Source organism: Neovison vison, chromosome 11 (genome assembly GCF_020171115.1).
Source record: "Neovison vison isolate M4711 chromosome 11, ASM_NN_V1, whole genome shotgun sequence".
Taxonomy (NCBI): domain Eukaryota; kingdom Metazoa; phylum Chordata; class Mammalia; order Carnivora; family Mustelidae; genus Neogale; species Neogale vison.
In genome coordinates this window covers 214,111,356-214,138,495 of record NC_058101.1, presented here as the reverse complement: position 1 = coordinate 214,138,495, position 27,140 = coordinate 214,111,356, and the positions used below count along the sequence as shown (strand labels likewise).

At 43.9% G+C, this 27,140-nt stretch overlaps 1 protein-coding gene and 1 non-coding gene across 5 annotated transcripts; both read left to right on the top strand.

Annotated features, from left to right (window-relative positions):
* The first annotated feature begins 6,940 nt into the window (after positions 1–6,940).
* LOC122889214 (cilia- and flagella-associated protein 91-like) lies at positions 6,941–13,096 on the top strand. 4 transcript variants are annotated; one of them, XM_044224135.1, is made up of 3 exons: positions 6,941–7,244; positions 7,465–7,812; positions 12,499–13,096. In XM_044224135.1, the coding sequence occupies exons 1-2, from the start codon at positions 7,197–7,199 to the stop codon at positions 7,798–7,800; spliced, it is 384 nt and encodes a 127-aa protein (XP_044080070.1). In that variant the 5' UTR covers positions 6,941–7,196; the 3' UTR covers positions 7,801–7,812; positions 12,499–13,096. The 4 variants fall into 4 exon arrangements, 3 of the variants coding, with proteins under 3 accessions (XP_044080070.1, XP_044080071.1, XP_044080069.1); XM_044224136.1 differs by lacking the exon at positions 12,499–13,096 and adding an exon at positions 8,719–8,747; XM_044224134.1 differs by lacking the exon at positions 12,499–13,096 and adding an exon at positions 8,716–8,747.
* Positions 13,097–15,868: 2,772 nt separating this feature from the next.
* On the top strand, positions 15,869–16,018 carry LOC122890778. Its single transcript, XR_006381201.1, has one exon. It is a non-coding gene; the product is annotated as a small nucleolar RNA SNORA62/SNORA6 family (small nucleolar RNA).
* The last annotated feature ends 11,122 nt before the right edge of the window (positions 16,019–27,140 follow it).

Here is a 27,140-nt window from a genome sequence, read left to right as displayed (position 1 = left end):
GAGCAGAGAGCCCGATGCGGGACTCGATCCCAGGACCCTGAGATCATGACCTGAGCCGAAGGCAGCGGCTTAACCCACTGAGCCACCCAGGCGCCCATCTATAGAAGAATTCTATAGAAGAATTTTTTTCTATAGTATCTTATGAAAATAGAGACATTTTCACTTCTTCCACTCTTATTCATACTCCTGTTATTTCGTTTTCTTGCTAAATACCCAAGACAGAATTTCCAATAAAATGTTGAATAAAAGTGGCAATTGCAGGCTTTTTTTCTTGTTCCTGACCTTAGGGAGGAACCATCCAGCCTTTTACCATTAAATATGTAAGTGTGGGTTCTCATATACAGCTTTTTATTACGTTAAGAAAATTCTCTTTTATTCAGTTGACAGATTATTATCACCAAATGGTGTTGACATTTAACAACTTTTTTCTTCTATATCTATGGAGGTAATCATGTTTTTTACCCTTTATTATATTAATATGGTATATTAATTATATGGATTAAATATCATTTTATTTATTTATTTAACAGAGAGAGAGAGAGAGAGAGAGAGAGAGAGAAAGAGAGAGAATGAGTGAAGCAGGGGAAGTTGGAGAGGGAGAAACAGGCCCTCTGCCAGGCTTGGAGCCTTACGCAGGGCTTGATCCCAAGACCCTGGGATCATGACCTGAGCTGAAGGCAGATGCCCAATGACTGAGCCACCCAGGTGCCCCATTTTCACATTTTGAGCAAACTTTGCATACCTGAGATAAATCCTCTTTGGCCATAGCATTTTATGTGTTGCTGAATTCAGTTTACTAGCATTAGTATTGAAGATTTTTGTGTCTACAGTTCTAAGAGATATTGGTCTATAATTTCATTTTCTTGTGTGTTCTTTACCTGGTTTTGGGATCTCGCTAATACTGATTCTCACAGAATGAATGCGAACTGTTCTCTCCACTTCTACTTTTTGAATGATTTTTGAATCTTCCTTAAATGTTTTCACAGAATTCACCAGTGTGCCATATGGTCTCAGATTTTTTTTATGGAAAGTTTTTGGATTACCTGTTCGATTATTTTACTTGTTTAAATTCTATTCAGAATGTCTACTTTGGGGTTAAGATTAAGGAATTTGAGTCTTTCTAGCGACCTGCCAAATTCCTTTAGTTTTCTAATTTATTAGCATGCAATTGTTCCTCGTATTGCAATTTAATTCTTTTAATTTCTATAAGGCTAATAGGAATGCCTCCCTTTCATTCCAGATTTTTTCATAATTTGGTATTTTTATCTTATTTTTGGTAAGAATAGCCAAAAATTTGTCAATTGCTCATCTCTTTAAAGAATTAGCTTTTGGGGCACCTAGGTGGCTCAGTGGGTTAAAGCCTCTGCCTTTGGCTCAGGTCATGATCTCAGGGTCCTGAGATCAAGCCCCTCATCAGGCTCTCTGCTCAGCAGGGAGCCTGCTTCCCTTCCTCTCTCTCTGCCTGCCTCCTGCCTACTTTTGATCTGTCTCTGTCAAATAATAAAATATTTTTTTAAAAAAAGAATTAGCTTTTGTATATATTGATTTTCTCTGTTGTGTCTTATTTCATTTATATCTGATCTCATCTTTCAAAATTTCTTTCCTTTTGCTTGCCTTTTAACTCATTCTTCCTTTATCAAGTTTTTATTTTTATCTCTTTATATGAGAGACTGAAAGAGTGAGTGAGAAGGGAAGAGCAGAGAGACAAAAGCAGTCCTCGCTGAGCACAGAGCCCAACATGAGGCTTGAGCCCACAACCCCGAGATCATGACCTGAGCCAAAACCAAGAATTGGTCACCTAAACAACTGAGCCACCTAAAAGCCCCTAATTTGTTTTTCATTTTGTCATTTCTTATGATGATAGGTTATTAAAGTAACACTTTCTTCCTTTTTAAATATATGTTTATAATCCTATGTTTCCCTCAAAAAAAAAAAAAAAACAACTTAACTGTATCCCATAAGACTTTGTATTTTATATTTTCACTTTCAAGAGATGAGCAATTGACAGATTTTTGGCTTTCAATCATCTCAAGGTATTTTCTAACTTCTACTGTGATTTCTTTTCTGACTCCTGTCTCATTTAGGAGTGTGTTATTTATTTTCCACATATTTGTGAATTTTCTGTTTCCTTTTGTGAATGACCTTTATTTTATTGTATGGAGTCATACATTGAGTGACTTTAGTTCTTCAACATGAATACTACATTTATAGGTCTTTTGGTTTTTCAGACTGGATAATCTCAATTGATCTCTATTTATATTCCCTGATTATTTCATCTTTTACTATCACTGAGCTCATCTGGAGAATATTTTATTTCAGTTATAATGCAACTTTCATTTCATTCTGTTCTAATTTTATTTTTAGTATATTCTTGATTTGGTGGGGCACCATTCTTGTACTTCCTGTGTATTCCTTTTTGTAAGATTTTATTGATTTATTTGACAGACAGAGATTACAACTAGGCAGAGAGGCAGGCAGAAAGAGAGAGAGGAGGAAGCAGGTTCCCTGCTGAGCAGAGAGCCCAGTGCTGGGCTAGATCCCAGGACTCTGGGATCATGACCTGAGCCAAAGGCAGAGGCTTTAACCCACTAAGCCACCCAGGCACCCCGGTGTATTCTTTAAACATGGTTTTTCCTCAGTTATTTAACATATGGAAACTAAGAATGACCGTTTTTGTCCACGTCTTTATCCATTCAAACTATATCTGGAGTTCTTTGGAAATGGCTTTAATTAATTGTATTTTGTTTTTTTTTTTTTTCCTAGTGTATAGATAGCTATACTTCACTTTTGCTGGAGTATTGTGCAATTTCTTGAGAAAATTAAGGTTTAAACAATATAATGTGGTAACTATCGAAAGTAGATCCTTCCCCTGGGTTTTGAAAGGTAGCCTAAACATCAAGGCCAGATCTCCTGAGACTACATTTCACTCTGTTTTCCCCCCTACATACACATATTTGCACACTTCATATGACTGTATTTTAATTATTAACCTTTGTAGTGGAATGCATATGTCTATTACTTATTTACTGCTGTTTAATTTTGATGTTATTTTCTTTTTTTCCCCAATTTATTTATTTTCAGAAAAACATTCTGAAGCACTGGGTGTGGTGAAAAAATAATGAATAATGTTTTTTTGATGTTATTTTCTAATTATACAATGATTCTCTTTTAGCTGCTACTCCATGGAGTGTGCATCAAGAGTGCAACAAAATTCTATTGGCTTTCTTACCACAAATGTTGTTTTTCATTTCACAAATGAAATGTGAAATTTTCACAAATGTATGCTTTCATATGACTTGAGCTCCCCAATACACTCAAATCAAGAAAGATTATTAAATACATAGAAAAATGGGGATTCAAATTGTGTCACGCTTTCTGCCTACGCATCATAGACATGTGATGTAAAATGGATATCGAGACAAAAGGTTGAGCTTGGTTTTAATTGTTGCATCTAAACACTGTCAGACTGTAGACAAATCAATCATTAAATTATGCTCTTATTTGTAAACTGGGAATAACATCAGCTCTACTTAATACTTTAATATTTATGCATTTTTACATCAAATGTTACATATTTCTACATAAAAGTTATAAAATGCATTTTATTGAGATAAAATGTGTGTATTTTCTCCTGTACCACCTAGTTACTGTATAATATATAGGGTTATAAATTGCTTTCTCAAGGTTACACACTCTTAAATTGCATATTTGAAACTCAACCTTTTCTTTTTTTTTTTTTTCATATAAAACTATGCAAACGTATTACACAGATGTCCTTAGCTCTATTCACAATGCCCCAAATTGGAAAACTACATGTATTCACAAGCATATGCATACATAAACAGATATATATATATATATATCTATATATATATATATATATACATGTATACACAATGGAATGTTTTTTTGTTTTTTTTTAATTTATTTCTTATTTATTTTCAGCATAACAATATTCATTATTTTTGCACCACACCCAGTACTCCATGCAATCCCTGCACTCTCTAAAACCCACCACCTGGTTCCCCCTACCTACCATCCCCCCGCCCCTTCACACCCCTTAGATTGTTTTTCCAAGTTCCTATGCTCTCATGGTTCACCTCACCTTCCAATTTCCCCCAACTCTCTTCTCCTCTCTATCCTCCCATGTCCTGCATGCTATTTGTTATGCTCCACAAATACGTGAAACCATATGATAATTGACTCTCTCTGCTTGACTTATTTCACTCAGCATAATCTCTTCCAGTCCCTTCCATGTTGCTACAAAAGTTGGGCCTTAGTCCTTTCTGATGGAGGCATAATACTCCATAGTGTATATGGATCACATCTTCCTTATCCATTCGTCTGTTGAAGGGCATCTTGGTTCTTTCCACAGTTTGGTGACCATGGCCATTGCTGCTATAAACACTTGGGTACAGATGGCCCTTCTTTTCACTACATCTGTACCTTTGGGGTAAATACCCAGGAGCCCAATGGCCGGGTCATAGGGAAGTTTTATTTTTTTATTTTATTTTTATTTTATTTATTTGAGAGAGAGAGACAGTGAGAGAGAGCATGAGCGAGGAGACGGTCAGAGAGCAAAGCAGACTCCCCATGGAGCTGGGAGCCTGATGTGGGACTCGATCCCGGGACTCCAGGATCACGCCCTGAGCCGCAGGCAGTCGTTCAACCAACTGCGCCACCCAGGCGTCCCGGGAAGTTTTATTTTTAATTTCTTGAAGAATCTCCACACTGTTCTCCAAAGAGGTTGCACCAACTTGCATTCCCACCAACAGTGGAAGAGGGTTCCCCTTTCTTCACATCCCCTCCAACACATGTTGTTTCCTGTCTTGCTAATTCTGGCCATTCTAACTGGTGTAAGGTAATACCTTAATGTGGTTTTAATTTGAATCTCCCTGAGGGCTAGTGATGATGAACATTTTTCCATGTGTCTGATGGCCATTTATATGTCTCCATCGGAGATGTGTCTGCTTTGCACCCGACACGAAATACACACAACCAAAACCACACATCAACCACCTGAAAATGCAAAAAAGCCACCCTCAACAAGTTGGAAAGAGGACTTCAAGGAGAGCCCTCCACCCTCTCCCACACCTTAAGCAACAAAATCCTCCCACCAAAGCTAACCCAGATCTTCAAGTGCCTGGTGGAGGTGCCTTCCTTCACATCGCAGATGCTGCCTATGAAGGCTTCACTACAGCTTCTGAAGGTGCAGATGCTCTAACCCCAAAAGCCTTTCTCTGCAGCAGGTTCCCTGGTCTTTCTGGCCTTCTGAGGAGGGAGGAGTGGTGGAAAGGGGAGGGAAGAGACAGGGATCCAGTTAAAAAGGAGGAGAAACAGCAAAACACAGGCACGGGTGAGCCCTCGCAATTTCCCAGGCATCCAGTACTGCAAACTTGGCTGGGAGACCGACCACCCACCCACCCTTTCCAGGGACCAAAACAGGGACCAGGGAGTGCACGGGGCGCCCCCATGCGCACCCCACAAAATCTGGGCCCAGACCATGCTGCCTCCCACAGGCAGTGGAGATGGCAGCGGCCTGAGAGAGGCCAAGGCGGTCATGGGGAGCGGCTGACTTGTGGACTGCAGCTTGCTGCTGGGGAGGGGGCCGGCAGGGGAGACGCTGGCCGGATCTGGAGGGAGCATGTAGAGGCAGCCAGAGGCCTGTGGCGGGAAATGGGCCAATTCCTTCCCTCTCCCCTCCCAGGCTGGCCCCCTCCCTTTCTCCCTACCTGGGTAAATCTCCTTTTGCCTGGGAGGAATGGTAATGGCGGTGGCAGCGGCGGAGGGCCGCTGAGGAGGAGCTGCCAGGGCTGCTGCACTCAGAGCCGCCAGCCTCCAGCGGGAGCGACGGCGCCCCCTGCTGCTGCAGCCTCCCCCAGCCCCAGGATCTCCATTTTAGCAGCGCGGGCCTCCCTCCGCCCTGGGTAGCCACGGAAACTTGTCGTCGCCAGCCCCCTCTAGCCCCCAGCCCTCCCTTCCCTCCCACCCTCTCAGCTAAGAGCAGGTACCTGGTCGGGCTCTCCTTATCGCACAAGGACAAGGGTGGGCTCTACCCCCGCATGCCCCCCTCCCAAATGCCAAAGTGGCGCCACTGGAAGGAAAATGCCATCCACGAAGTCCTCACAAACCGGCCCCCCTCCCTTCTGGGCGACAGTCCTCAGCCCTACCTCTGTCCTTCCTCAGTTGCCGGCCCTCGGGCTCCCGCTGCCGCCGCTTGCGCAGCCCCCGCCGCCGCTCCCCCGCCGCCATCTGCGTAGCTGCCATCTGCGCCGCAGCCGCCCCTGGAGTTGCCAACACCGCTTGTGCAGCCAAAGCAGTCTGCGCAGACGCCGCCGTTTGCTCCACCGCTGCTACCGCCGCAGACGCCGCCGCCGCCGCGGCTTGTGCAGTCCAGCTGTCTGCGCCAATACCGCTTGAACCGCCGACGCCGTCGTCTGTGTGGCCGCCCCTTCCGCAGACAACACTGCCTGCGCCGCCGCCGATGCCGCTTGCTCCGTTGAAACCACCTCCATCTGCACCGCCGCTTGCGACGCCGAAGCCGCTGTCTGCACTGTCGCTGCTACCGACGCTGCTGAAGCCGTGGCTGTCTGCACCGCCGCCGTTGTCTGCGGCGAGGTCGTTTGCACCGTTGACGCCTTCCTTGGCGCCATCGCTGGTTTCGCCGTTGACGTCCTCTGCGCCGTCACCGACGCCCCTTGTGCCGCCGCTAAAGCCGCTGCCACTGCTATCCCCGCCGTCGCCGCCACTTATGCCGCTGCCGCCACCGCTTGAGCCCTGGACACCTTCGGAGCCGAAGCCGCTTATGCAGCTGAAGGTATCTGCCCCTACGCCGCTTGGCGCCCTCAACGCCGCTGTCTGCGGCCACTGCTTACGCCGCAGGGCCGCTTGCGTCTCTGACGCAACCGCTTCCGCCGCCACCGCTTCCGCCGCCGTCACTGTCTGCGCCGCCAGCGCCATCAGCCTCCGTAGCGGGGACGGCGCAGTCGGGGCATCCCTGGGCGGCTTAACCGGTGTCTGAGGCGGTGCAGAGGGCGTTGACCAGAGAAGAGGCGGCGGCGCAGGTGGCGGCGTCGCCAGACAAGCGGGGAGGGCGTCGGCGGCGCAAGCGGCCTAGGCTGCACAAGCGGCGTGGGGATTCAAGTGGCGACGGCGGCCCAGACGGCGGCGGCGAAGCGGTGGCGGTGGTGGCGCTGATGGTAGCGGCGGCGGCAGAGTCGGCGGCGGCAGCGGTAACAGCGGAGGTGCAGACAGCGGCGTCAGCGGCGAAGGCGGGTGGCGGTGCAGATGGCGGTAGCTTTGGTGGCGGCGGCCTTTTCGGCGGCGGCGCCGGCGGTTGCGGCGGCGGAAGCGGCGGTGGCGCAGACAATGGCGTTGGCGGTTCAGGCGGCCTCTGGGCAGAAAGTGGTGGCGGTGCAGGCGTCGGTCGCTTTGGTGGTGGCGGCATTGTCGGCTGTGGCACAGGCGGTGTTGGCTGCGGAAACGGCGGCAGCACAGACGACGGTGTGGTCGGTGCAAGCGGCATTGGCGCAGAGTTGGACTGCACAAGCGACAACCGCTTGGGCGTCCACGGCTCCAGCAGCGGAAGCAGCGGCGTCCGCGGTGGTAGCAGCGGTGGAGCAGACAGCGGCGTCGGCGCAGACTGCGTGGGCTGCACAAGCGGTGTTGGCACAGATGCCACATCTGACTCAAGCGGCAGATCCGGCACAGATGGCAGCAACACAGATGGCAGCAACGCAGATGCCAGAGGGGGCTGCGGAAGAGTCGGCAGCGGCAGCTCCAGGGAGGCCCAGCAACTGAGGAAGGGCAGAGGTAGGGCTGAGGACTGGCGCGGAGAAGGGAGGGGGGCAGATTTGGGAGGAATTCCTGGATGGCACTTCTCCTTCCATTGGCGCCACTTTGGGCTTCGGGGTGGGCGGGCTGGGGTACAGCCAACCCTTGTCCTTGCGCGATAAGGAGAGCCCGACCAGGTACCTGCTCTGAGCTGAGAAGGTGGAAGGGGAGGGAGGGTTGGTGGCAAGAAGGGTCTGGCGACGACAAGTCTCCGTGGCTCCCCAGGGCCGAGGGAGGCCCGCGATGCTAAAATGGAGATTCTTGGGGATGGGGGAGGCTGCGGCGGCAGTGGGCCAGGTCGCTCCTGCTCAGGCCTGGCTGCTCTGGTGCAGCAGCCCTGGCGCCTGCTCCTCAGCGGCCGTCCGCCGCTGCCACCGCCATGGCCATTCCTCCCAGGGAAAGGGAGATTTACCCTGGTGAGGAGGGAGGGAGGGAGCCAGCTTGGGAGGGGAGAGGGAAGGAGCCGGCCCACTCTCTGCCACTGGCCTCTGGCTGCCTCTGCGTGCCCCGTCTGATCCAGCCAGCATCTCCTCTGCTGCACCCCCCCCGCCCCCCCCATAGCCCCACACTGCAGTCCTCAAGTCCGCCCGCTCCCCGCGCCCACCGCGTCCTCTCTTTGGCCGCTGCCATCTCTGCCGCCTGTTAGAGGTAGCAGGGTCTGGGCCCTGGATTGTGGGGTGCCCTTGGGGGCACCCCGTGCACTCCCCGGTCCCTGTTTGGGTCCCTGGAAAGGGTGGGTGTTTGGCCTCAGAGCCAAGTTTGAGGCACTGGATGCTTGGGAAGTTGCAAGGGCTCACCAGTGCCTGTGTTTTGCTGTTTCTTCTCCTTTTTAACTGGATCCCTGTCTCTTCCTTCCCCTTTCCCCCACTTCTCACTCCTCAGAAGGCCAGAATGACCAGAGAACCTGCTGTAGAGAAAGGCTTTTGGGGTTTGAGCATCTGCACCTTCAGAAGCTGCGCTGAAGCCTTCATAGGCAGCCTCTGCCTTGAGAGGGAAGGCACCTCCACCAGGTACTAGAAGATCTGGGTTAGCTTTGGTGGGAGGACTTTTGTTGCTTAAGGTGTGGGAGAGTGTGGAGGGCTCTCCTTGAGGTCCTCTTTCCAACTTGTTGAGGATGCCTTTTTTGTATTTGCAGGTGGTTGATGTGTGGTTTTGGTTGTGTGTATTTCGTGTTGGGTGCAAAGGGGTCCTTTTCACTGCATGACTTGTGGGAGGACATTTGTCCAAGTTTTTGTCTCATTTCTAACGGGCTGGATTGGTTTGCCACTTGTATCCATTGGGTTATTGGTATGGATGGGCTCAAAAAGAGAGGAAGCAGGGATTTTTCTGTGGATTGGAGGAGTTTACACATGTTCTTTTGACCATGTGTAGAACGGTTTTAATTTGCATGTCCTGAATTACGTTTTCTTCTCCTGAGCGATTTGGTGGTGGAGGTACAGTTATGCTGGTTGTTGTGCTTTTCCTGTCTTGAGCGGCAAATGTCTGTTCCTTTCTTGTGTTTGAAGATAAACGTTGGGGTTGGATAAAGAAAGTGTAATTTTTTGGAAAGCTCAATTGTCAGTTTGTGTTTGTTTGTTTTCTGATGATCTTCTGCAGTGGTGATGGGTGTCTTTCTAGACAGTGTTAAGATACACATTAGTCCTTTTGGGCAGCATACAATCTCCTTTCTTTTGTAGCAAGGGGTAGTTACTTCTGTAGGTTATTACTGTAGGCTTTGCCGTTTAGCTCATTGGTTTGGGGATAATGTAAAATTGAGACCTTTGTGTAGAGGATAGTCTGCTTTTCCTTAGTTGCTTGCCATTTTCTGAGGCCAGGCCAGCTAACCTGTCAGTGTATGCTGTTAGTTGCTGGGATGGGAGGTTTGACTGACGTAGGTTCATCCTGTGCTTCAGTCAATACTGAAGAAATGCCAAGATGAATAAAAACAATTTTGGTAGGGAGGCCTGGGTGACTCAGTGGGTTAAGCCACTGCTTTCGGCTCAGGTCATGATCCTGGGGTCCTGGGGTCCTGGGGTCCAGTGGGGAGCCTGCCTCTCTCTCCACCTCTGCCGGCTTCTCTGCCTGCTTGTGTGCTTTCTCTCTCTCTTTATGCCCCCCTACCACAAAAAAAAAAAAACCTATTTTGGTAAACGGCAGCTGGGTGAGGAAGTGGTCAGCACTAACTCAATTCGTTAGAACTTCAGGTAATAGTGGATCCCTGGATGTCTTCTTTGCAGTCTGAACTGAAACATGCTGTATTGTTTTGGCTCTCAGTTTCTCTTTGGCGCTTTCACCTGGGCCTTTTTGGTTGTGTTGTCTTCCTCCCCATGGGGAAGTTCCCTTCTTCTTTTTAAGGGAAGGGAGTTTTGTGTTTGTTTGTTTGTTTGTTTGTTTTTAAGGCTTATTTATTCTCTTAAAGATACTTGTTTCCTTGAGAGAGTCTCTGTGGGGGCAGGGGAGGGCAGAGGGACATAGAGAGAATGTCAGGTACACTCTGCACTGAGCCAGGAGCCAGACTGAGGGCTCCATCCCAGGACCCTGAGATCATGACCTGAGCCAGAGTCAGGAGTTGGATGCTTAACCCACAGAGCCACCCAGGCACCCCTTTAAGTAAACTTTTTGAACCGCAGCATATATACAGAGAAGTGCAGAGATCATAAGCCAAAAGCTTGAGGAACCTTCACAAGGGGAACACACCATGTGACTTTACACCCAGGACCCCAGAGTCTGTGATAACCCTCGTGAGGGTCACTTCTGCCATGGTTCTTGACTTCCGTTGCTGGGGAGCTGTTGTGCATGTTCGTGAATTTGGTGTACGTGGAGTCATCCAGTTGGATGCACTCCTGGGCCTGCCTTACGGAGAGTCATCCGTGTTTGTGTGTGTGGTTGTGAGTTTACCAGTGCTGCTGTTTCATCCTCACACTATTTTAGAGCTCCACTCTGTGTGTAGACCCTTAGACATCCTAGAAATAGGATAGCTCCTTGGTGCCTTTTAATTACCTGCATCCTTGAACACAGGTGTCTTCTTTCAGCTCTAGTGTAAGGATCAAGCCTGGTGTGTGGAACTTTTCTACAGCCCATAAACGGAGAAAGCTTTTGCCTCCTCAGTTGTAGAGTTTTATCAGTCACCGCTCTTTCAAGTCATTGGTGAAGTGGATAGAATATGCCTGCTTTCAGGGAACCAAACGGATGTTGAAAAGGTGAGACAATTAAGTCTTCAGTGGTGGGAGGCGCACCCATGGAATAAATGAGTCCATGGGAGAGATAGTTAGTCTCTGTGGGTACATTGGGAAAGGCCTTACTGAATCTGGGATTTATGATTCTTGGAGGTCGTTTGTTGGGCAGACCCATACAAGTTAGTTGTTTGTTCCCTCCTCCATCCTTTTTCAGCTCTTCCTTCACTTCAGAGGGCATCCACACCTTTCCACTTCGCCCCACAGGCTGGTAACTACCATTTACTGTATAATAACCATCACCAGCCTTATGCGTCCAGGCCCAAGGCAAGCAAATCCGACTCTCTCTGCTTGGTCAAATTAAATTACGTGGCAGTTTTCATTGCCTTTTTATTTTCTTTTTTTAAAAGATTTTACTTATTTATTTGACAGAGATCACAAGTAGACAGAGAGGCAGGCAGAGAGAGATAGAGGAGGAAGCAGGCTCCCTGCCAAGCAGAGAACCAGATGTGGGGCTGGATCCCAGGTCCCTGGGATCATGCCCTGAGCCAAAGGCAGAGGTTTTAAGCCACTGATCCACCCAGGTGCCCCTCTCATTGCCTTTGAAATAATGTTCAAATGCCATGCATCATGAGGGGCTCCTGATTCAGTTCTTTAGTGCTCCTTTACGATTTCTTCAAGCAGACTGCCACCAATCCCCATGTGCCCTCCACATATAGGGGTCTGTGTTTACTTCCAACTGCTTGTGTCTTGGGCTGGGACCATGGGACCTCATTTCCATACCTTCACACCTTCTCTTCCTCTGGATTTTCTCTGAAATGCTTTCCCTTGCTTCTTTGTCCTGCCTCACTACCATTTGGACTCCTAGATGTCTCAGGAAGCCTTTTCATCACTCCAGTGAGGTGTAGCTCATCTTTGCAACACTCCAATTGTATTTTTATTGGTTTACCTCACCCTCCAAATCATGTACAATTCATTTAACACTTGAACAGAAGTTTTATTGGATCACCTATTACTTTTTACCATTTTTGAGGGTAGGACCTTTTAAAAACAAAACAAAACAACCTAATGATTTTGAGAGAGGGAGGGAGGGTGGGGACAGAGAGAGAGAAAGTTTTAAGCAGTCTTCATGCAGACTCTGAGCCCCGCATGAGGCTCCATCTGATGTCCCTGAGATGCTGAGCATCTGACCCTTAACTGATTTGAGCCACACAGGTGCCCCCTGAGGGCAGGACCTCTCTTTTCACATCTTTATTTTTCTAAACTGTGTAGTACAGTGCCTGGCAGTGACAGGGCTTCAGGAAAAGTGTATAGAATAGATGAAGACGAGTTTTAGTTGGAACCCGCCTCAAACTGTTCCATCCATTTGAAAGTTTTATATAATAAATAAGCTTTCATACCTAGGGCTTGAATCCTGTGTCTGTAATGATACTAGGATAGGGGAAAGTTGTCTTTATGAAGTGTGTCCTTAAAAGTAATATACCTGTTTTTCTCATTTTGTTTATCTCACCAGGGGCTGGAAATTAAACCCAGAACTTGAGTCTTGGATGCTGTAGGCAGTGCCTTGAAAGAACTTCTTGGAACGGTGTGGAGCTTCAGAGCATGAGCACATTGACCTGAGCAACAACTAGATGATTCCTAATCCTTTTTGGGTGTCCATTTGGTTATTTACGTGGCCAAGAAAGTCTTAAAAGTCTGCTGAGGAAGTGCAGATCCATCATGCGCAAAATCAGTTTTGAGGAACTAGATGGGTGTGCACGTGACCTGGTGTCTAAAGGCAGTTTAAGAATGGGAACAGAACATGTTGCGTATCGATGGAGGGGTTATGCTGTCCATCATGTAAGTTGTCTTGTGCTCATATACCTATAAGTTGGAAGTTGTACACAGAGTATATTCTGTTGAGGACTGTGGATTAATTCTGTTAAATGGAAGTCTTGACCATTCACTCCACGTATTGAGCTTTAATTTCAGTTCTATGCAGTGATTGACTGTCGTGTCCAAGAAGAATTGTCAGTAAAGACACTGCAAGAAAACTGCAGTGTTAGTCAGAAATCAGGAATAGTGGAAATCATAAGGTAAACAAGGGAATTTTTAATTTTTCAACAGGATTAGATCATGCTCTCCTTTCCTTCCCTTTCTCAGTTTAGAAAAACTATTTAAATGATCCTTTGGTTGAGAGAAGAAACTGGTAGAGGGATATGTTAAAAAAAAATCTTACTTAAAACTTCATATTAAGAGCATTCGCAATACATTTAAAGATGAAGTTGCTTTTGCGGGGAACAGGTAATTAAAAGGGATGTAGAATGCCAGTATTATCAGCCAGTATTGGATCTTAAAATCTCTCGAGTACTTGGTGGTTAGTCAGGGAGAAAATAAACCTGATGACTGCTTTCTGAGAAGAGATGAGATTTCCTATGTACGGTAGAAGGTTTATACACTGTTCATTCTTTTCTAGAAGTAAAAGTTGTCGAATATCATAAGTCTGCCAGAATATTCCAGGTTTCAAGAAATAAAAATTCAACTTAAAACGAACTTCAGTCAAAACCAAACCGTTCTGGGACATCTGGGTGGCTCAGCGGGTTAAGCCTCTGCCTTTGGCTCAGGTCATGATCTCAGGGTCCTCGGATCGAGCCCCAGATCGGGCTCTCTGCTCAGCAGGAGACTGCTTCTTCCTCTGTCTCTGCCTGCCTCTCTGCCTACTTGTGATCTCTCTCTGTCAGATAAATAAATAAAATCTTTAAAAAAACCAAAAAACCAAAAACAAACCATTCTGTGGTCTTGGGGTGCCTGCGTTGCTCTGTTGGTTAAGCGTCTGCCTTTGGCTCAGGTCAGGATTCTGAGGTCCTGGGATTGAGCCCCACATTGGGCTCCCTGCTCAGAAGTTCTTACTTGGAGGGAAATGGGGCACTTACCCAGGTGGATAGGGGGTAGCTACCATAATAACACCTGCTTGTAACTGTGTTAATAGCGTAATGTTAATAGTGTAATGTGTTCACTTTGAGTTTCAAACTTTAATAAGCATGAAGGTTGGAACTCAGTTTATCTGGTTCTACCAAAGCCTCTTTTGAATTTTGATCCCATGAAGGAGAGAGATTATCAGCGCATTGGTAAAATTTAAAAAATAACTGATGTATTTGTAGGGTATTTTCCTGTATCATTCCATATATTCCTGATTCTCCTTTCTTTTGGATGTGAAGGTGGTAATACATGCTTAAAAGAAATTAGGGGACAAAACAACATAAAGGTCATTTTTATTCTGCCCATGCAGAATTACTTTTATTTGACCAATTTATTTGTTTGTTCCCTGGACCACAAATATTTGCGTAATTATAGTTTTCTAGGTGCTGTTTAATATGCTAGTTCATTGAATTTTGAAAGTGCTATAGGTTGTAGTTCCGTGTAGGAATGAGGGTATCAGGCAGTGTATGATACAAAACTAATTGAGTCTCTGGTTTGAAAGACATAAGTTCTGACCTGTTGGTTTTCTGTGTTTCATTTTGGGTTTTTCTTCTTTAAGGAAATTGTTTGTGATCACTTCATAGTTTTAGGGATTCCTTTTTGTAGGAAATAAAGCTAACCTCCAGTTTCCAGTTTTCTTTTTGTTTCGTTTTATTTTGTTTTGCTTTGGGGGAGAATGAAAATATGTTTCTGGATTCTTAGTATCTGTGGCGTGATTAACTTTGCCAAAGTCTTTCATGAAGAGAAAAAGTATGGAAGACAATCCAGATTTAATGTCTTTCTACTAAATTTGTTTAATGTTGTGGTGCTCCAACTTTCCTGTGTATCGGAATCTGCTGGAATGCTTGTTGAAACACATTGCTTGATTTCTGGCTCTACCCACCACCTTCTGGGTTTTTTTTTTTTATGAAGTAGGTCTGGGTGGGGCCTGTGAATTTGCATTTATTTATTAGAAGTTACTAGGTGATGTTAGTGCTGCTAGTGCTGGTCTAAAGAGCGCTATTGGGAACTATTGGTTAGATGACCTTAAATGTGAAAGAGAGGCCAGCCATGTTTCTTAATGAAATTGGAGATAGTTTTGATGTTACAGAAAATTGATGTTTTGGTATTTCACAGGGAATTTAAGAGAAGTGATATCCATTCATGTTTTAATTAATTTATTAATTAATTAAAATGATTTTATTTTTTGGGGGAGGTGGGGGAGAATGAGGAAGCACAAGCAAGGAGAGCAGCAGGCAGAGGCAGAAGCAGGCTCCCTGCTAAGTGGGAAGCCCCATGGGGGATTTGATCACAGGACCCTGGGATCATGACGGGAGCTGAATTCAGTTGCTTAAGTGCCTGAGCCACCAAGGCATCCCTACATTCATTTATTTCACTTAGAGCTGGAATTAGGGCGATTTCTTAATAAAGACATTGTGTGTAGTACAAGAGCACTTAATCAATTGGGGAACCATATCCACTAAATTTTTATCGTCCACATTGAAAAGTCAGATATTGTCTTGGGCTATTAATATGTGTGTTGGATTTCAGATCCATGTAGTTTTAAAGGCTATTTCTTTGTAACGTATGTTAGAGCCAAGTTTGATAGGTTAGTGAACTAACTTTTCAATAGAATGTTGGCCAAAGAATATGGATAGATAGTTAAAGAATGACAAATCAAATCCAGAAACATGAGAAATATATAACTTCTATTACTTCAATACAAAACAACATTGTTGGCAAGTCAGATTTTAAAGACTACAAAAATCTTAGTCCATCTTGTAAGAAGTGGACATTGTAACAGCCTTGGTGGCTAAGATAAGCTGCTTTGATTTTCTGAAGGCCAGTTGGTAGCAATTCCTTTAAAAATATTTTTAGCTTGTGACCCAGCATTTGCACTAGGAATTAGTGTTCTCTGCATATACATTTTCTGTGTAAATTCATTTGTTACATCATTATTACAACAAAAAATAGCTGCCTGGCCAATGCACTCATTAAATGTTGGTAGTATGCTTCATGAGGAGCAGGTCTTTTGCTAAGACCACAAGGGTCTGTGGCCCAAAAAGTGGAGTTTGATAGTAATTCTTGCTGCAAGTTAAAAACAAACAAACAAAACAGTCTACATAGAGGTCAGGGAATTGATGCAAAACTGTGTAATAGTTACAAATATTTTGCAGGTCTTAATAATGTCAGCTTTACTTTTCGTATGGTAAAACTGGAAATAACCCAAATGTCCTTCAGTACATGAGCGGCACATCCATACCAGATGGAATACTTCTCAGCAATTAAGAAGGAACAAACTCTGGATGCATGCAGCAACTAGTGTGGATTTCAAGGGCATGATGTTGAGTGGAAAAAGCCAATCTGTACAGGTGACACACTGTAGGCAGCCATTCACGTTTTTGTTATCACAAAGTTAGATTAGCAGTCACCAAAGGGTTAGGGCTGATGAGGTTAATTAATTAATTAATTAATTAAAATGATTTTATTTGTTGGAGGAGGTGGGGGAGAATGAGAAAGCACAAGCAGAGAGAGCAGCAGGCAGAGGTAGAAGCAGGCTCCCTGCTAAGCGGGAAGCCCCATGTGGGATTTGATCCCAGAACTCTGGGATCATGACGGGAGCTGAATTCAGTTGCTTAAGTGAATTCAGTTCCAGTTGTGACTGGAAAGGGGTACTGAGAGGGAATGTTTTTGTGTTGATGAAATCTGATCTTGATTGTGGTGGTTGTTACCTGAATCAACACTTGTGAGTAGGTGACCTAAAATGGTACACATGCATCCCGATGTCAGTTTCCTGGTTTTGATGTCCTGTAATCCAGAGGATGCAACCCTGTCTGGGAAATGGGGTGGAAATTATATGGGACTTCATACTGTTTTTGCAACATCCTGTGAATCTGTAATTATTTCAAATTAAAATGTGAAGTTTTAGAAAGAATATCTAATAAAAGGAAGTGTTCACAGTATTAGAATAAAACAAGTTTCAAAGTGATAAAACGTATGATCCCACTTTAATATTTCATATCACTTAATACATTTACCTGGAAGTAATGAGTGATCAAAATATTCTGAGCAGTAGCATGGTGGATTCTTTTGGATTCTTTTGTGAGTGTGTGTATACTTCTCTATAACGTCGATAGTTTAGATGAGCAGGTATCACTTTTGTCGTTTGAAAAACTGTATTCATAATAAGTTCCAAAAATCTAATTCTGGAATGTTGAAATTTAAATAACAGTTACATTGAGATTGTAAAGTTTTGTTTATATTGGTTACACCAAGTTAGCATTTAAATAGCGCTTAGCTGAGATTGGAGAGTATATTTATCCTCTAAAACGTGTTGTGTATGTAAATTTAAAGCTGTTTTTTTGCTCTTGGTATGACAAATGTCCCGTTTGATGTTCTGACTCCCCAGTGTTGTCCAATGTAAGTATATACATTGCAGGCCACATGAAATTTCAAGCTTCATTAACCACATTGAGAAAGTAAAAAGCAGGCAAAATGATTATTTTTAAAGATTCTATTTATTTTTTTGTCAGAGAGCAAGAGCAGGAGCAAGAGCTCGAGCAGATGTGCTCTCAAGCCAGAGAGCCCCTGTGGGCACATGCACAATCCAGGGGGAGGGGCAGGCAGAGGAGGCCGACCAGGCAGAAATGAGAAGCAGGCTCCCTGGTAATCAAAGAGCTGGATGTGGAATTTGATTCCAGGACTCTGAGATGACAACCTGAGCTCAAGCTTAATTAACTGAGCCACCCAGGTGTCCTTTGTTGAAATCATTTTTAAGAAATTTAGACCCCCTACCCCTCACCAGGACCCTGTGAGCACTTTAACAATTCCTTTGGAAACTTTATCTCTAAACCTCCCAGATAGTGTTGACGATCATTCCCAAGCATATGGCCTACTGATAGACATGTAAAGGGTCTCACAAAAAGGTTTTACTACTAGTAGTGAATAACCTTTCCCCCCCAAAATAGCTGGCCCCTCAAGGTCCTATAAACCTTGCTTCCAAAATTCCTTAGAGACTGACACCATCCCTAATCCCTTTGCCATCTTACAAGTATATAATTGACCACTCCTGAGAACCCCAGGGCAGCATCTTTTCCTGCCCACAGGTCCTGTCCCCATACTTTAATAAATCACCATTTTTCACCAGAGAGGCCTCAAGAATCCTTTCTTGGTACTGAGCTCCAGACCTCACCCCACCAAACCTCACCTATGTTCTAGAAGTTCATCATTTGGCGTCCAACTGGGGCTGTGAGTCTTTACATGTGGACTCTGAGCTTTGGTGCAAAGTTGGTGAGTCCGTTCTCGCTCCTTCCTTTACTCTCACTTCAGGGCTTTTCAAGGAGTATGTTCTTATTGGAACACTTGATTGTCAGTTGCTCAGGCTTTAATCCTCTAGCCCGTGGCTAATCCACAGGGAAGAAAACATCAGATTTTTGGCTGGAAGTTAGTACGCTGGCTGGAATGGTAATAAGACCCAGAAACTTGATGTCGTCTCTTTATTCCTGTTCTTACATAAAGATGGCTTTCTTGGGCACGGGACAGCCACCTAAGTCACCAGGAAGGACCGCTGCCACTCTTAAGACTCCCATGTGAGGTTTCTTCCTGAATGATCTAATGTGATCTCCTCCACATGCCTGGCCTAGCCACTTCCTGCCATGGGACCTCCACTGGGAGATGGCCAAAAGCAGTACCCGATTGAATTAAAACGCAACCGTGGATCGTTTACTAGGGAAGTGGGCGGTAAGGACCCTATGTGTTGGAATGTCACATAGACCATGATGGGTTTCAGTCTTTATTGTTTCACGTCAGTGTCTTCTCCAAACTACTTAAAGCTATGAAATTGGGTAATTTCCCCTTGACAAACATTTTTTTTTTTTTTTTTTGTTTCCCATGGGTTAAAAATGGCAGGGCAGCCCCACAACTTCTAGAGTATAGGATGGCACAATATCCTAGTCTATTCACCGGGCACCCATCTGTAGCCTAGGATGCGATGGGGAAGAAGAGGGTCGCCGGCGCCCCTCCAGGGCCTTTTATGGCAGGAATGCCTTCCCGAGAAGGTAGAATGGAGATCAATAGCGAGGTCTTGAGGGACGCCTTCTTGAGGGCGGCTTTTGACATATGGGCAGCTCTGACATATCCTGTGTGGGACGCCACCCAGGCATCAGGGGGGATTAGGTAATGGACCTTCATTCCTTTTCTGGGAGCATGGTTTCAGTAGGCTTCTTCAGTCCCAAGGACTCTACCGTGGGATTTCTTTGAACCCACTGGAAATAATTTGGATTGCAGAACTTAGGAGAGGACTGAGCTCCTGTAACACTGCATGGCCTCAGTGGGATCTATCAGTTAGATCTCCTGTACAGGAAAGAGGGTGAATAAACCTAGGGTGCCTTCATTGTTTATGCCTAAGCCATCATTGCTCTACACCAGGACCCCGACCTAAGGGCGTTTTGCAGAATGTGTTTGCCTGAACGAGTGAGCTAGTCAACTCCCTCCTGACATATTGGGTGATAATTACATAAATAAGCCTTCTAGTAAACCCAGGTTGCTAGGTCACCCCTAGGAAAGGGGACTCTGACTTTGCCTCTCTCTGTTTCTCCTCATAGATGTGGGGGCTTCTCCCTTACTCATTTCTGTGTTAATGGCTATAACTGGAGCCAACTGTGGTTAGTCTAATTCGAGATGGAGACTTTGAGGAATATTACCAGGAAGCTGCCAAAGCTACCTTTGTTTCAGGGAAATTCACTTTCTTCTTTGGCCTGACATGGACTGCTTAACCCCTCCTTCCTGGCGGGAAAATATGGCTTCTGCTCCTCTGTTGGAGTTGTCCTTTTAACCATTGCTGGTACTCTAAGGTTTGCTCTTCCAGACTAAGGAAACTTTTTTCTTAAGAGGTCCTTGACTTACAGCAATGTAAAAATATTTATTTGTAAATAAAACATTCACCTTTTTCTCTATCTGAACCCTCTAAAACTCAAAAGGTCTCAGTAAGTATTTTCCTCCATGGCAATCAGTCATTTGAATAAGTTCAATAAGAATCTGTTCTCCTTGTAATAGAACCATGGGAAACATGGGTTATTTTACCAAGGCTTTGACTGGAATGCCCTATCTGAGAAAGACAAAAAGAACAACTCAGATATGACCAGACAGCTTTAAGGAACTAAGGTTGCCATTTTGAAACCTGGAGCCATAAAGCCCCTTGGAACTCTTGGCCCAATACCTGGCTTACAGTGTTCCAAGCAGCCTCACCAGGTGTGTAAAGAATGTCACTTCCTGGCAGGTGCTGGAACCTCGGGATACCCTTGGGGACCTCAAGAAGAGGAATTCACCCAAATCGACAGGTATTGCAGGCATGTCTGATGGCAAGTACATGGCTTGGCTTCTGTCCTGGAGAGGCTATAACAAGTTCAACCTAGAAATTCCTTACAAGAAGTTCCAGTACAGCAGATTCTAAAAGATCTATATGATCACTCACTGTTCTTGCTGAGCTTTTGTAAATAATAACTTTGTGGATAAAAGCTTTAAAAATATCACATTAAAGGATATTATGTATGTGTAGACACATATGCAGATTGGGATTTTAAACCCTGGGTTGCAGTTAATTGAAGTTCACTGAAATTCATGGAACTGATTGATTTCTTGGTTCCTCCAGTTATGCTGTGATTTATGTCAGTTTTGGCAGTTTCTAATGCAATTATGAAATATCTTGATGCCAAATTACTTGTCTAAAGTTTATTGAAAATAATTGATTGGTAATGTCTCACTCCTTCACCCCCAGGATATGTCAGTAGCTACTTATACATTTCCAAATCTCTGAATAGGAAGGTTTTCTCTGTTAAAACTTGCTGGCAAGAGTATGTGTAGTTGGGGATGCCGGGTGGGTCAGTCGGTTAAGCGGATGCCTTTTGCTCAGGTCATGATCCCAGGGTGCTAGGATTAAGTCCCTCATCGGGCTACTTGTTAGACGGGGAGCCTTCTTCTCTCTCTCCCTTTGCCTGCCACCCTGCCTGCTTGTGCTCTCTCTCTCTCTCAAATAAATAAAATCTTTTAAAAAAAGTATGTACAGTGGAAATCTCCTTATTTAAGTTATAATTAAGCTTTATATGTTCAAATCCTTCACTAATAATCCTTCATTTATGGACTTAAATATATTTGTCTTCTCTTTCCCAGTCTAAGAACTTAAACTCATCACAGACTGACCAGATGACTAGACGCAGTAATCCTCCTATTTACAGATCTTTAAGATAAGAGTTTTCTGTCAAAATACCTAGTGTGGAAGGTGTACTCCCTACATAATCGTGTACTACAGCCCTACGGGTCGTCATAGTCTTTGCTGTTTAATTAAAAGAAAGACTCAGTGCTTCGCTTTTTCTTTTTCTTTCTTTCTTTCTTTCTTTTTTTTTTTTTTTTGGAAAGTGTATTACTGAAATAGTTAATACTGTGTGATGCCCCAAGGTAACGTTTGGTTTTGTTAAAACAGGTGTACATTTGCACTTTTTCATGCTTAGTGTTTATTGAATGTCCATTATTGAGGGAGTAATCGGAACAACAGATCGAGAAGGAGCTTCGTTGGGTAACAGGAAGAAGAGTGGGACACCTTATCAAGTCTTCATCTGTAACCTACACTCGCCCTAATACGAATGCTGATAAGGGCCACCACTTAACCTGCATTTAATAAATAGGCACTATATTAAGCCTATTTCATGGATTGTCTCATTTAATCCTTTTAAGGGTGTGATACTTCGCTCCATTTGGCAGGTAACAAAATGAGCCTTAGAGTTTACATTTCCAGCTGGGTCTATATTGTACTATTGCACTTGACTCAGATCTTTTCCAACTTCACGTTTGTATTGTTTTTAATAAGGTCTTTTCCTGAAAAGGGTATTACCATCACTACAACCACCAGTCTGTACGCATCATTAGCCACCCACTGTAGCAGTCTGATGCCAAATTCTGTTGTTTGATTCCTCCTGTATTCCTGTCACTACCACCTTAATTTAAGTCCTCATTCTTTAATTTTTCAGTTCAGTGTGAACTTCATTAATTGCAAATCTCTACAGTACAGACCTACACCTGGACTCTTGGAGTAGCTTTGCTCAGCCAGGTGTCCAGTGATCTCTGTAGGAAACATAGAGCTCATGTAGCTTGTCTGCCTAGAATTCTTGGTTGCTGCCTGATGGCTGCCTGATTGCCTGAGGAGGTATTGCCTTTTTTCCTTGAATGACCTGTGAGGCCTGTTCACGGTCTGGCTCTGTCCTACCTACCAGCTCATCTTTGCCACTTCTTACCATGCGCCTTCGGGTTAAACTTGTGTTCCTCAGCATGTTCTCTCATGTCCCTGTGTTTCCTGAAGACTTTCCACTTCTTAGTTTTACTTGGTAAAAGCCACTTTTAGATGTAAGACCTAGCTCTTGTAAACTCTTTGGGGAAACCTCTTGATTCCTTTTTTTCTGTGGTCACTGAAGAAGTATGTTTATTTCATTTTGTGTTGGAATTTCCTTTTTACATTTTTTTTACCCCAGATTTAAATTGGAAGCCCACATGGCCAAGGATTGTGCCTCTGACACATTGTTAAAACTTCAGAGGCAAGGTCCTAATGTGCTACAGCATTTGTACTCTTAGGTATAATTTTAAAGTGTAATCCATTCTCCCAATCTCGAGTTTTAATATGTTTCCTTTTAAAAATAATATCCTATATTGGTCAGTGTTTTTTTTTTTTTCTGCAAATAGGGTATGTCTATTAAAATTATTAAAAGGCACTTGGAGGGGGCACCTGGATGGCTCAGTGGGTTGAGCCGCTGCCTTCGGCTCAGGTCATGATCTCAGGGTCCTGGGATCGAGTTCTGCATCGGGCTCTCTGCTCAGCAGGGGGCCTGCTTCCCTCCCTTTCTCTCTCTGCCTGCCTCTCCTCCTACTCCATCTGTCAAATGAATAATTAAAATCTTAAGAAAAAAAACTGAAAAAAAAGCACTTGGGGGCGCCTGGGTGGCTCAGTGGGTTGAGCCTCTGCCTTCAGCTCAGGTCATGATCTCAGGGTCCTGGGATCGAGTCCCCACATCAGGCTCACTGCTCGGCGGGGAGCCTGATTCCCCCCGCTCTCTCTCTCTCTCTGCCTCTCTGCCTACCTGTGATCCTTGTCTATCAAATAAATAAATAATTTTTTTTTAAAAAAAAGCACTTGGCAAATGACTTAGATATACTGCCAATATTCGTTTACTTCCTCTCTTTAGTTTTTTAATTTTACTCTTTGTATAGCCCCTCTTTAAAATTTTGTTTGTTTCTATTTAATTTCATTTCAGTGTAACAGATTTCATTGTTAATGCACCACACCCAGTGCTCCATGCAATACCTGCCCTCCATAATACCCACCACCAGGCTCCCCCAACCTCCCACCACCCCACCCCTTCAAAACCCTCAGATTGCTTTTCAGAGTCCATAGTCTCTCACAGTTCATCTCCCCCTCCAATTTCCCACAACTCCCTTCTCCTCTCCATCTCCCCCATGTCCTCCATCTTACTTGTTATGCTCCACAAATAAGTGAAACCATATGATAATTGACTCTCTCTGCTTGACTTATTTCACTCAGCATAATCTCTTCTCTTTCATGTTGATACAAATGTTGGGTATTCGTCCTTTCTGAAGGAGGTAAAATACTCCATAGTATGTATGGACCACATCTTCCTCATCCATTCATCCATTGAAGGGCATCTTGGTTCTTTCCAGTTTGGCGACCATGGCCATTGCAGCTATTAACATTGGGGTAGAGATGGCCCTTCTTTTCACGACATCTGTATCTTTGAGGTAAATACTCAGTAGTGCAATTGCAGGGCCACAGGGAAGTTCTGTTTTTAATTTCTTGAGGAATCTCCACACTGTTCTCCAAATTGGCTGCACCAACTTGCATTCCGTCCAACAGTGTAAGAGGGTTCCCCTTTCTCCACATCCTCTCCAACTCACGTTGTTTCCTGACTTGCTAATTTTGGCCATTGTAACTGGTGTAAGGTAGTATCTCAATGTGGTTTTAATTGGAATCTCCCTGATGATGAACATTTTTTCATGTGTCTGATAGCCATTTGTATGTCTTCATTGGAGAAGTGTCTTTTCATGTGTTCTGCCCATTTTTTGACATGATTATATGTTTTGTGTGTATTGAGTTTGAGAAGTTCTTTATAGATCCTGGACATCAGCCTTTTGTCTGTATAGTCATTTGCAAATATCTTCTGTGGGTTGCCTTTGTTTTGTTGACTGTTTCCTTTCTTGTGCAGAAGCTTTTGATATTTGACATGGATTACTTCATGCAGATAAAATTGTGTTTCTTTTTTGTAAATATGGTAGTCTTTGCCTCTTTAAAGAGACCATTTTTGGTTATAATTATTGATATGATTTGTTTTAAATCTGTCTTGCTATTTGTTCTCTGTATTTCCAGCCCATCCTCTTTACTCTTTTCTTCTACTGTCTTTGGCTTAGTTGAATTGGTTTTTGTTTTGTTTTTGTTTTTGTTTTAAATCCAGTTTATATCATTTCTTCTTAGCTATAACTCTCTAGATTTAGTTGTTTGTTTAGTATACCTCTTTAGTATGTATCTAAAGTTATCTTCCAGATTTTTCCATATCCAGCTGACCCCTGAACAGCTTGGGGATTAGGGATGTCAGCCCCGTATAGAGTTGAAATCCCAATATAACTGATGTGTCCCCCAGAACTTACATACTTCCAGCCTACTGTTTACAGGAACACTTACCAATCACATAAGCAGTTAACGTATTATGTATGCTGTCTATATTTTACAGTGTATAATGTGGTGAATTAAGTTAGAGAAAAGAAAATACTAAGAAAATCACAAGGAAGAGAAATACATGTACAGTATTTTTCATACCATGTATTTTTTTGAAAAGAAATTCAATTGTACTTGAACCCACGTAGTTCAAACCATGTTGTACAAGGTTCATCTGTAGTAGGAGAGTACAGGTATGCTGCCACTTTCCTGTAACTAGCCTTTCTGCTGATAGTGCTGTTGTAATCCTCTGTAAAAGAATTTTTTATATATTCACTCATCTTTTAATATAAAAGAAGAAATCTTCCTTTTTTTCTACATACGTACCAGTTCTGGTGCTCTCCATTCCTTTGTGTAGAGCCAGATTTCCATGGGGAATGTTTTCATTCTGCCTGAAGGACCTCCTGTAACATTCTTTTTTTTTTAAGGCTTTATTTATCTATTTTACACAGAGAGAGATCACAAGTTGGCAGAGAGGCAGGAAGAGAGAGTGGGGGAGGCAGGCTCCCTGCTGATCAGATAGCCCGATGCAGGAGTCCATCCCAGGACCCTGAGATCATGCCCTGAGCCGAAGTCAGGTGCCACCTGACTCTGAGCCACCCAGGTGCCCCTTCCTGTAACATTCTTATAGTTTGGGTCTGCCAGTGATTGATTCTTCTGTTTATTTCTCAGCTTTTATTTTGCTTTTTTTTTTTTGCTTTTTTTCTGATAAGAGCTTTTTGAGGATACAACGCATAAATAATACGGTTCATCTAGTTAAAGTGTGCAGTTCATTGGTCTTGAGTGTATTGGCAGATTTATGAGCTGTGGCCTCATTTCATCCCCCGTAAAAGGAATCCCCTGGTTTTTCCTTGTCACTGTTCAGGGTGCCCCCACTCCCAGTGCACACAGCCATCGCCAGTCCTAGGGAACCCCTGATAAACCCTCTCTCTATAGATTCGGGGTTCTGGGTATTCTGTATAAATGGAATCAGATGACATATGATCTCTTGTGACTGGGTCTTTTCACTACCATCATGTTTCTAAGGCTCACCTTGGAAACATGTATGTTGTAGCATGTATCAGTACCTACTCCTGTTAATAGCCAGATGATATTCCGTTGTATAGGTAAACCACCTTTTGGCTATGAATGAATAATGCTGCCATGAACGTGAGTGTACACGTTTTTGTATGGATCCATGTTTTAATTTCTCTGGGATTTAGGCTTAGACTTGGAATCACTGGGACAAATGGTAACTCTTTAACCTTTTGAAGTGTAGGCTGTTTCCCAAATTGGCTGCACCATTTCATATTGCCAACGGTGTATGAGGCTTCCAGTTTCTGTCCTTGTTTTGAAAGATGTTTTCAGTGGGTATAGAATTCTGGGTTCAGTTTCTTTCTTTCAGTACCTTTAAGGCGGTGTTCCATTGTTTTCTGGGTTTCATTTTTTCAGATGAATAATCTGCTGCCATCTCCCACCCCCTTTATTCCTTGTCTACAAGGTGTGTCTTAGTTCCTTCTAAGATTTCTCTTTATCCCTGGCTTTTAGCAGTTTATGATGGTCCTTGGTGTTGTGTTCTACATGTTTCTTGTGCTTAGGGTTTGTTGAGCAGCACTGTGCTTTCTACTTAAAGCCTGTAGGCTGTTGGGAAATAAATAAGGAAAATTTTTATAAAATGAACTAATGTTCAATCTACATTCATAATGACTATAGTTGCAGCTGGCCCAATTCAATTCTTTGAATTACCCCGGGTACTGTTTTTCCTCCATGAAAAAAGTGCTTTACAATGGACCTTAGTGATCATGTTATCCAGTCATTACATCCAGGTATCCAGTGAGCTTAAGTGACTGGCCCCAAGTCACGAAACAGGCTAGTAGTAGTAGAACCTGGACTAGACTTCTGGACTAGTTTTGTCCTCTTCTGCCAAGTCATATCACCTTTATGAAAGACCAAGCATTAGGAAGATGATAAGAGGCATTCCTCTGTAATCTGCAGTATGAGTGCTATTATGCCTCAGATTTTATGGTTTCGTTACATTGAAGATTCAGAACTGTGGTAGGCACGTGTGTATTTCATAACGAAATAAGAACTGTTTCTTCTCAATTTCCAGCTCTCATTTTTCTCTGTAGAAAGCACTTCCGTGAAATACTCCCCGTTACAGTCTGAACTATCTTAGACTTCCAAAACTTGGGTGTTGTCATAGGAAGCCCTGTGATTTGGTTTGCACAACAGGGAAATTTGATACAAGGGGATTCAGGGTGTGAATTATCTTTCTCTTGATTTGTCTGTGGACCTAATGTCTCCCAGTGGGAGAGATGTATGAATGTGGGTGGTGATTTGTTGTTGCCATCACATGCATAAAACTCCCTAAGATTTCCTTTGTTTTTTGACGCCTTTCCTTTGATTATTCTTCTCGGATGATTTTCTTCATAGATGATTGTGGAGCTCTCTGTAGTACTTTGGCAGAGGTG

Excerpts from the sequence above, each read along its gene's own strand:
- LOC122889214 (XM_044224135.1), top strand. The coding sequence starts at position 7,197 with ATGGTAGCGGCGGCGGCAGAGTCGGCGGCGGCAGCGGTAACAGCGGAG. Across the intron at positions 7,245-7,464 it reads CGGCAGCGGTAACAGCGGAG|GCGGTGTTGGCTGCGGAAAC; the intron begins GTGCAGACAGCG and ends GCTGTGGCACAG.